The sequence below is a fragment of the Pristis pectinata genome, chromosome 32 (assembly GCF_009764475.1).
Source record: "Pristis pectinata isolate sPriPec2 chromosome 32, sPriPec2.1.pri, whole genome shotgun sequence".
NCBI classification, from domain to species: Eukaryota; Metazoa; Chordata; class Chondrichthyes; order Rhinopristiformes; family Pristidae; genus Pristis; species Pristis pectinata.
Window position 1 is genome coordinate 21,390,498 of NC_067436.1, and position 11,399 is coordinate 21,401,896.

General features: G+C 44.2%; 1 protein-coding gene across 2 annotated transcripts in view; it reads right to left on the minus strand.

Moving 5' to 3' along the window:
• The window catches only part of mtmr10 (myotubularin related protein 10), a 51,794-nt gene that overhangs the window by 39,523 nt on the left and 872 nt on the right, over positions 1-11,399 (minus strand). For both annotated transcript variants that reach the window (XR_007958495.1, XM_052042702.1), the window contains exon 3: positions 2,633-2,769. Coding sequence is in view for 1 of the 2 variants with exons in the window: in XM_052042702.1 (XP_051898662.1) it covers positions 2,633-2,769 (137 nt within the window). In the remaining variant the exon portion in view is untranslated. The remainder of the gene's footprint in view (positions 1-2,632; positions 2,770-11,399) is intronic.

Below are 11,399 nucleotides of genomic sequence, written 5' to 3' on the forward strand. Positions count from 1 at the left end.
AGGCCAAATCGCCCACTCCTGCTCCTAATTCTTATATTTTTAGTTAAAAAACCTAAAAAAAGGCCAATGATCATGAACAAGCCAAATGAAGCAGTTATTTCCTCATGCCCCTATCTACCAGGAGAGGGCCATAAAATGTACACCTCCCCATTATGGATTACCATTTATAACACCCACCTCATTATTGTCTGACACACTGTGCATCACTCAGAGAAACACTTGTCTTTTTAATTACACACTGTGCATTACCTTGCAAAAGTTTCTCATTTTGGGCCATCCATTGTGTCTCACTTTCTTTCCCAAAATTCCCCTGGACCTCACATCTTCAGGTCTGTCCCTTAATGCTGCCACCTCCCTTGCATCCTGATGCACCCTCAACAGTCTCACCACTTACCAGACAACCCTTCCATCTTGTCTTTTGTCAAACAGCCAATTGGCCCAATTTACGACCACTTCTTTGATGGCTCAATGCCTCCACAGAGAAAACAGTTCACATTCACAGTTCAGTTGAGCAGCAGGAGGAAGAGGAGGTGGTAACAAGCTACTATGGGATGCACAGAGGATAGCAGGGGCATCAAGAAGCTTGTGTGCTCGGATGTTGCGAACATCCAAGGGTTACACTGCTGACCTGATTTTGGTCAGTTTCCTGACGTTGGTATTTTATACTGCAATACCCCCAGCTTTTCTGGGCAGTTACATTCAAAGGTTACAACTATTCTCACCTTTGGCTTTCACAATACAATGCCAAATCAGCTGATGAATGGCCAACTCCAGCAATGGTGCAACAAAGCCAATGGTGAGCCAGAATAAGGCAGCATAAAATGAAGTAATCAGTCCACCAAACCCAGGTCTGCACTTTGAAAGAGCTCTCGAAATAGGTTCACTCCCTTGCTCTATCATCACAACTCTTAAAATGTATCCTTTTTTATGGTTTTATCTGTTGAAAGTCATTACTGATCCATCACAATCCAAATCACAACAACATGTTTCAAAAAAAATTCTCAGCTTCCAACTGAAAAACACAATGATGCTGGAGGAACTCAGCAGGCGAGGTTGCATCCATGGAGAAAAGCAGGCAGTCAATGTTTCGGGTCAGGACTGAAGATAGGAAAAGGGGAAGCCCAATATATAGGAGGGAAAAGCAGAGCAGCGATAGGTGGACAAAAGAGGGCAGGCGGTGTGGTGACAAGGTGGTGATAGGTAGATGCAGGTAAGAGATAGTGATAGGCACATGTGGGGGGGGGAGGGGAGAGCAGATCCACCAGGGGATGGGGATGGGTCAAAGGTAAGGAGAGAAAGGAAAAAAAGGGGTAGAATAAATAAAGATAGGCTGCGAAAGGGAAGAAGCATGGTGGGGGGGGGGTGGGGGTGGGGGTTGGGTGTGAAGAAATGGGTGGTGGGGATTACTTAAAGTGGAAGAATTCAATGTTCCAAGGTTCCAAGACGGAGAATGAGGTGCTGTTCCTTCAGTTTGCACTAGGAATTCTCCTGGCAGTGAAGGAGGCCAAGGACTGGCATATCAATGATAGTGTGGGAGGGGGAGTTGAAGTGACTGGCAACAGGGAGATGCAGATCGCGGTTCTGGACGGAGCACAGGTGTTCTATGAAATGGTCACCCAGTCTGTGTTTGGTCTCACCAATGTAGAGGAGGCCACACTTGGAGCACCAAATGCAGTAGATGATATTAAGGAAGGTGCAGGTTAATCTCTTCTCACCTGAAAGGACTGTTTGGGTCCCTGGATGGAGGTGATGGAGGGGCAGGTGTTGCACCTATGGCGGGGCAGTGGAAAGTTCCCAGGGTGGGAGCGGGATGGTTGAGGGGGGAGGAGTGAACTAGCAAGTTGTGGAGACTGTGGTTGCTGCGAAAGGCAGAAAGGGGTGGGGAGGGGAAGATGTGCTTGGTGGTTAGGTCCCGTTGGAGATGGCGGAAGTGACGGAGAATGGTGTGTTGGATACCTAGGCTGGTGGGATGAATTGTGAGGACAAGGGGGACCCTATCCCTGTTGGGTCTGGGAGGGGTAGAGGTGAGAGCGGAGGTGCAGGAAATGACAGAGATACAAGTGCCTCTCTCTTTTTTTCTACCCCACTTTTTTTCCCCCAATTTCTCTCCTTACCCATCCCCCCGGGTGCCCTCCCCTCCTCCCCCACACCTGCCTATCACTATCTCTTACCTGCATCGACCAATCACCACCTTGTGCCCACCTCACCTCTCCTCTTTTGTCCACCTCTCACTGCTCTGCTTTTCCCTCCTATATATTGGGCTTCCCCTTTTCCTGTCTTCAGTCCTGAAGAAGAGTCCTCTGACCCGAAACACTAACCGCCTGCTTTTCTCCACGGATGCTGCCTGGCCTGCTGAGTTCCTCCAGCATCATAATGTTTTTCATCTGGATTCCAGCATCTGCAGTCCTTTGTTTCTCAGCTTCCCATTGGTTCTTTTACTGATCCCCTTAATTCTGTGTTCCTGGTTACCTAGTTTCTCTTTATTTACTCTTTCAAAGTCTATCATGATCTGAACACCTCAGTTAAATCTCCCTTGACAGCTCTTCCTGTCTAGGTTTTATGAAACAGAGGTTATAGTCTGCTTACACTTTTGATAAAAGACATTTTAGTAAAGTGCTCAAGGTTCACAAACCCGAAAAGGTGTCACATCCTTTGTAATAAAAGAGATCTTGAAGTTGGTGCAGAGTAGGGTTCCATAGAGATCATGCGCACTTGTGTCTGTAGCAATGCATTTTCTGACATTGCTGGTCTCGCTCACCACAAGTTCCCCTGAAATAAACCAGACGTATATCAGAATTACCTCACTGCCCAATTTAGTGCCTGACACAAACTGTTCTCCAGAAGCAACATTTCATAATTTCTACTATTCCAACTGATTCCAGGTTATACTTCATTTGGGTTAGTGGATAAAGGATGCTAGGGAAGGACTTTGTGGGAAAGGTAAAACTGGCTGTGTCATCCTTCATAAATTTCTCATTATTCTGGTAATTTGGACAACTGTAAATTAAAAGAGCAAATCTTAGTTTCCAAAAACATTCACCCACTATACGAGTAGCCTGGGGAGTGGAGCGGTGGATGATCCTAACCCTATTATTTACTGGCATCTGACATATTACCACCACTCAAGGCTATTGTCAATGCACCAGAATTCCAACAAACCTTTCTTTCATCCCTTGCATCTTTCCAGTGTTGGTCCATTAGTAATCTCACAATTAATCAGCAGATATAGATCACAACAGCATTTGTACAACTTATTTCTAAGCCAAATCTTTTTTTGGAAGAGCAAGAAATCCTGTGCGAACCAAACAAATAAATGCTGACAACATGTCTACAGTTTAGACAATAAGGCATAGGAGCAGAATTAGGCCATTTGGTTCATTGAGCCTGCTCCGCCATTCGATCATGGCTGATTTATTCTTCTCTCTCAACTCCATTCTCCTGCCTTCTCCCCGTAATCTTTGACACCATTACTAATAAAGAACCTATCAACATCTGCTTTAAATATACCCAACAACTTGGCAATGAATTCCACAGATTCACTACCTCTGGCTAAAGAAATTCATAGACATAGACATAGAACAATACAGCCCCACCACATTGTGCCAACCTTTAAACCATGCCTAAGACTAACTAACCCCTTCCTCCCACATATCCCCTTATTTTAAATTCCTCCATATGCTTATCTAACAATCTCTTGAACTTGACCGATGTATCAGCCTCCACCACAACCCCAGGCAGCGCATTCCATGCACCAACCACTCTCTGGGTGAAAAACCTCCCTCTGATATCTCCCTTGAACTTCCCACCCATTACCTTAAAGCCATGCCCTGTTCTGTTGAGCATTGGTGCCCTGGAAAAGAGGTACTGGCTGTCCACTCTATCTATTCCTCTTAATACTTTGTATACCTCTATCAAGTCTCCCCTCATTCCTCCACATCTCTGTTCTAAAGAGACATCCTTCTATCCTGAGGCTGTGCCCTCTGGTCCAGACTCTCCCACTACTGGAAACATCCTCTCCATGTCCACTCTATCCAGGCCTTTCAATATTCCGTAGCTTTCAATGAGATCCGCCTTCTGAACCCCAGTAAGTACAGGCCCAGAGCCATCAAATGCTGCTCATACATTAACTCTTTCATTCACGGAATCATTCTCGTAAACCTCCTCTGGACCCTCTCCAATGCCAGCACATCCTTCCTTAGATGTGGGACCCAGAACTGCTCACAATACTACAAATGTGATCTGACCAACACCTTATAAAGCCTCAGCATTACATCCTTGCTTTTATATTCTAGTCCTCTTGAAATGAATGTGAACATTGAATTTGCCTTCCTTACTACCGGATTCAACCTGCAAGTTAACCTTCAGGGAATCCCGCACTAGGACTCCCAAGTACCTTTGCACCTCCGATATCTGAATTCGCTCCCTGTTTAGAAAACAGTCAACGCCTTTATTCCTTCTACCAAAGAGCATGACCGTACATTTCCCTACGCTGTATTCCACCTGCCACTTCTTTGCCCATTCTCCCAACCTGTCCAAGTCCTTCTGCAGACTCCCTGCTTCCTCAACACTACCTGCCCCTCCACCTATCTTTGTATCATCCGTAAACTTGGCCACAAAGCCATCAATTCCGTCATCCAGATCATTAACATATAATGTGAAAAGCGGCGGACCTAACATCTAACCCTGCAGAACACCATTAGTCACCGGCAGCCAACCAGAGAAGGCCCCCTTTATTCCCACTCTTTGCCTTCTGCCAGTCAGCCAATCTTCTATCCACGCTAGTACCTTTCCTATAATACCATGGGCTCCTATCTTGTTTTACAGCCTCATGTGTGGCACCTTGTCAAAGGCCTTCTGAAAATACAAGTAAACAACATCCACTGACTCTCCTTTGTCTATCCTGCCTGGTACTTCCTCAAAGAATTCCAACAGATTTGTCAGGCAAGATCTCCTCTTAAGGAAACCAAGCTGACTTTGGCCTATTTTTTCATGTGCTTTCAGGTGTCCTGAAACCTCATCCTTAATAATGGACTCTAACATCTTACCAAACACTGAAGTCAGGCTAACCACCCTATAATTTCCTGTCTTTTGCCTCCCCACCCCCTTCTTAAATAGTGGAGTGACAGTCACGATTTTCCAGTCATCCAGAACCATTCCTGAATCTAAAGATTCTTGAAAGATCAGTACTAATACCTCCACAATCTCTTCAGCTACCTCTTTCAGAAGCCTAGGGTATAGTCCATCCGGTCCAGTTGACTTATCTTCCTTCAGACCTTTCAGCTTCCCAAGCACCTTCTCCTTAGTAATAGCGACTACACTCGCTTCTGCCCCGACTCTCTCGAATTTCTGGCACATTGCTGGTGTCTTCCACAGTGAAGACTGACGCAAAATACTTATTCAGTTCGACCGCCATTTCTTTGTTCCCCATCACTACCTCTCCTGCGTCATTTTCCAGTGGTCCGATGTCCACTCTTGCCTCTCTTTTACTCTTTATATATCTGAAAAAACTTTTGGTATCCTCTTTCACATTATTGGCTAGCTTACCTTCATATTTCATCTTTTCTCCCCTTATTGCTTTCTTAGTTGCCTTCTGTTGGTTTTTAAAAACTTCCCAATCCTCTAGCTTGCCACTAATTTTTGCAATATTGTATGCCCTCTCTTTTGTTTTTATGCTGTCTGACTTCCCTTGTGAGCCATGGTCGCCTTTAGAATGCTTCTTCTTCTTTGGGATGAACTGATCCTGCGTCTTCCAAATTACTTCCAGAAACTCCTGCCATTGCTGCTGTACCGTCATCCCTGCTAGGGTCACCTTCCAATCAACTTTTCCCAGTTCTTCTCTAAGCCTCTGTAGTTAGCTTTACTCAACTGTAATACCGATACATCCAATTTTAGCTTCTCCCTCTCAAACTGCAGGGTGAATTCTATCATATTATGATCACTGCCTCCTCAGGGTTCCTTTACCTTAAACTTCCTAATCAAATCTGGTTCATTGCATAACACCAAATCCAGAATTGTCTTTTCCCTAGTGGGCTCAAGCATAAGCTGCTCTAAAAAGCCATCTTGTAGGCTTTCTACAAATTCCTTCTCTTGGGATCCAGTGCCAACCTGATTTTCCCAGTCTACAGTATCTGCATACTGAAGTCCCCCATGACCACTGTAACATTGCCCTTTTTACATGCCTTTTCTATCTCCTGTTGTAATTTGTACCCCACATCCTGGCTACTATTTGGAGGCCTGCATATAATTCCCGTCAGAGTCTTTTTACCCTTGCAGTTTCTTAACTCTACCCACAAGGATCCTTCATCTTCAGATCCTATGTCACTTCTTCCTAAGGATTTGACTTCAGTTTTTAACCAACAGAACCACCTCACCCCCTCTGCCCACCTGCCTGTCTTTTCGATAGGATGTGTATCCTTGAATGTTTAGCTCCCAGCTGTGATCTTCTTTCAACCAAGACTCTGAGATGCCCACATCATACCTGCTAATTTCTAACTGCACTATAAACTCATCTACCTTTTTATGTATACTGCGTGCATTCAAATATAACACCTTCAGTCCTGTATTCCACCCTGCTTCTTAAATTTGTCTCCATGTTGCCTGAAGTTAAATTCTTATCCATTTCTAAACTTTGTCTTATTCTTTATTCTGGAGACTTCAGTAACCTCTCCTGCACACTCCGTCCCTTTTACTTTACCCATACTTTTCCAATCTTTTGAACCCACCCCCCCTACTATTTAGTTTAAAGCCCTACCCACAGCCCTATTTATGTGATTTGCCAGGACCCTGGTCCCAGCATGGTTCTGGTGGAGCCTGTCCCATCAGAACAGCTTCCTCCTTCCCCAATTCTGGCACCAGTGTCCCATGAATTTAAACTGACTTCTTCCACACCAATCTTTGAGTCATGCATTTAACTCTCTCATCTTATTGACCCTGTGCCAATTTGCATGTGGCTCAGGTAGCAATCCAGAGATTATTACCTTTTTGGTTCTGCTTTTTAATTTAGTCCCTAGCTGCTCAAATTCCCTCAGCAGAACCTCTTTCAGACACGGTAGTGTAGCGGTTAGTGTAACGCTATTACAACGCCAGCGACCTGGGTTAATTCCTGTAAGGAGTTTGTACGTTCTCCAGCACTACCTCTCGGATCCCCCTACCTGCCTCACTCGCAGTCACGCCCTCTTATCCCTTTAAGAAATAATATGTACTGATTTTGGGCCATGTTTAAAAATGAAAAGAGACAAAAAATTCGTGTCGAGCGGGGGGGAGAAGGGGCAGGAAAGGGGAGAATCTGGCTATAAGCTGCATTTGTTTCTTTTGGACCACTTTTGGTCACTTGGCCTCAAAGTTCACTGAGCAAGTGCGGCTGTAATTAAGTAATTCATTAGTTGTAGACGACAACCATGAATCTGGCCTCTTCCTATGACTCAGTAGGTGGTAGCTTTGGTCCTAGTTGTAAACAAAACTGCAACATCAGCAATTCCTTTCCTCCCACAGATGCTACTTGACTTACTGAGTTCCACCAGCAGTTTGTTTTTTGCTCCAGATTCCAGCACCTGCAGTGCCTTGTGTTTCAGTAAATATCGCCTTTTTTTGGGCTTACCACTTCTTCGGCAAAGTGGCTAGTTTTAACACTCCAGCTTAAGTATTCATTTTTATGAAGCAGAACTTCATAGATCTGATTTCATTTCATTTCTGTAGTCTATGATTACTGGGGAAATGTACACATACTCTGAGTGGATGACAAACAAAGCTCAGGCAAATGGTCCCCTGAATAAAGGCCTTGATCCCAGAGGTTGGACAGTGACCTGGGTTAAATTGTGAACCACATGCTGACCGGAAGACTTCTACCGAATGTACCAGCCCTAATTCACTGAACTGCATCTGAAGGAGGGCACAGAGAACTGTGTTTAGACAGCACATCCACAGCAGTAATATAACTTGTTTCCAACTAAAAGGACAGTATACAAAAGGCTGTTAATAGCTCATTTTTTGGTGTGCTGTACTGGAAATTCACCAATCAGAAAACAGCAACATTTCCAGTTCAATGAAGTGGAGTGAATTTATAACAAGGCAATAAATCAAAATAAAATCACACCCTCTCCCCAGGAAAATATTTCTGAGCTAAAATTTCTCTAAAACTGGTTAATGGCCGCATGGGTCTCTTGAACTCTCTGCAAAGACCAGACTAGAACCACACAAACTGCATCAGGCACCACTCCAATAGAGTCACTCCAAGAGTACCCAGTCACTCCCACACAACTTCCCCAATTCTGGCTCCTGCTGCATATTAACTGTCTGTCTACTCCCCCCATGAGACAAATGTTGGCAAGGTGAGAGGGGCAGGAGTGTTACCAAATACAGCCGCTGACCCTCACACCATCCACCTTCTCCTTTACTCAATGACGAGAATTCCTGGTTAAGCAAATATTGCAGGCCAGACTGTTCTAACTCCCTGAACACCCACCTGGCTCTGCTCCACAAAGCCAGGGAGGCTTAACTTGGTTTGTAAGCTACAACAGGTACTTGTTAACCACAATCCTAACTCTAATACATGTTAACATTATTAGTTCTGGTAAAACCTGCTCAGACTAAGAATTCTGGATCACAAGACTAGGATGTTTGCAGCTTCCTGTGCAATGGTTCAGTCGGGTGCATGGAGTAAGCAGGCGTTTTCCTATTTTGTTCTGGCAGACATCTGCTCAACAAGCAAAGAAACCCAGAGAGATGTTAAAATGGCAAAAGACTAAAACACTCCAACACCTGCTGCCATACTCCTACACTGTGTTTGATTTCAAGGAAAAGCCTTGCTGAGCAGTACCTCGCTGGCAGGTTTAATTAGCAGCTGACACCACATCACTCTACTCTGGAATTTACTGCATTCTCAACTGCTCCTAGTTAACAAACCTGATGGTTATAAATTGGTCTCGGCGTGCAAGGGGCTTGTGCATTCACAGCCATCTAAATATCATCTGCTTCACGTCGAACACATTAACAAAGTGCTGGTTGGAAAACTGCCTTTTTGTAGATGTCCAGGAATGTAGGCCAGTTGCGCATTCAATGGGGTGAGACAACCTTTCCACACACTATAAAAGCTGACACTGTCTTCGATTCCAATCCAAGGGCAGGTTATCTGCACCTCAGACTTATCAAAACTGTACAAAGTCTGGAGCAACAAACAGTCTGCTGGAGTAACTCAGCAGGTCGAGCAGCATCTGTTGGGGGAAAGGAATTGTTGAAATTTCAGGTTGAAACTCTGCAGCGAGACTGAGATAGGAGAGGGAAGATAGCAAATATAAAGAGGAGAAGGGGAGTGATGAGGTAGAGGCGATTGGTGGACCAAGGAGGAGTGAAGGATAATGGCAGATGGGGAAGGGGTGGGGTGGGGGGTGGAGTTGGGAGACGGAGGCAGGTGGATGTTTGGTGGAGGCAAAAGGAGATGGAGCCTTGTTGGGGGGTTGGGGGGGTGAAAGTGGAGACAGCTAGCAGGGTGATATACAGGAACACAAAAGGTTACCAGTGCTGGAATCTGATAAGGAAGAAAGGCTGTACAAAGTCTGCTCTTTCTACCACTTCTGAGTTACACATAATAAACCAGTAAAGCTCATTCCAAATAAATTATCTTTACATCCATTTGATATTTTTACAACAATTTTCACTGAGCGTTTCCTAGATTCTAAAATTATTCTGAAGCAGTTTTGATTTAAGACGATTTCTCTATGACCCTGAATCCCTGTGGATTTTGGGAGTTTTATGAGATCCCATTCTGTCTGGAAATCTTTTCTCTGGAACAACAAATAAACACTCTTGATGTGAGCTTATATAAATAATGGACAAGATTGGACTCAACCCCCACATGGAATAAATCTCAAAACTAACAGAACTTCACAGGGGAAGGGAACTTGGGTACTAATGTAAAGATCTGTTGGATCTGACGGTTAATTGAAAATTTCAAAACCAATTAATGGATGTTTGTACATTAAGAATGAAGGAACTGAAGTAGGTAGATGGAGTTAGATGCTTATCATCCATAATCTGATTGCACATCTTTTTCCCAGGGTAGAAATGTCAAATACTAGAGGACACACATTTAAGGAGGGGGAAAACTTAAAGGAAATGTGCAGGGCAAGTTTTTTTTTACAGAGAGTGGTGGATGCCTGGAATGAGCTGCTAGGGTTAGTGGTGGAACCAGATATGATAATGGAGCTTAATAGAATTTTAGATAGACACATGAATATGCAGGGAATGGAGGGATGCGAATCACATGCAGGCAGAAGAGATTTAGTTTAATTTAGCATTGTATTCAGCAGAGACATCGTGCGCCGAAGGGCTGCTCCTGTGCTGTACTGTTCAATGTTCTTTAAACTTGGGGCTATTCTCAGCACTGGGACTAGAGGAAAATGGGTGTTGTGATGTAGTCATAGAATTACAGACATTTAGTTATCATCTAATAGACAGAAAAGACAATTCACTGATGCATCTGAGATAGAGCATGGAAGCAAGCCCTTTAGCTCACACAGTCCATGCTCGCTGACCATTAACCACCCATTTACACTAATCCTACCTTATTCCCAGTTTTATACTCCCCATGTTTTCATCAAATCCCCCCAGAATCGCCTGCTCACCTACACACCAGGGGCAATTAACCTACCAATCCGCATGTTTTTTGGGATGTGGGAGGAAACCGGAGCATCCAGGTGAAATCCATGCAGTCACAGGAAGAATGAGCAAACTCCACACAGACCGCACCCAAGGTCAGGATTGAACTTGGGTCTCTGGCACTATGAAACTGCAACTTTACATGCTGAGCCACTGTGCTGCTCAAATACATAATCACTCACCTGCACTGAGATAAAACCACTAGGAGGGGTTTGAGGAGGAAAGTCAAAATTAACTCTCCATTCTATCTCAGCAAAAGTAATCCACAATAAACTCCATCTAGGCAAACTAGGCATCAGATAGGACATGCCTATCAACCATCCATCACAGTGCACTGAGCCACAAGCCTGATGGTCCCTCTGCTTCTCACTATTCACACTGCAAAAGATATATTTATTCTGATAAACAATAACTTTTCTGTTGGAATAATAAATCCCTTTGCCATATGAAGAAGTCATGCCACCAGTGCTGTTGCTGACTGCAGAACAAGTACAGTATTCCAACACAATTCTAAATAAAGAGACACTGGAAAAGGCTTTGGTGGGGGTGTGAAAGAAGGGAAGGGAAGTATTCAGTGAAGTTCCTCTCATACTATGGCCCTTGCAGTACCATCACTGAGAGGAACAATATGACCAAATGCCACTGACTTCTGTAAAACCAGCTCTGCACAATCTGCATGTAACCTCACCGCTCACTTTATCAGTCCAATGGCATGGTCAAAAATGTGCAAGCTTAAAAACAGCTAT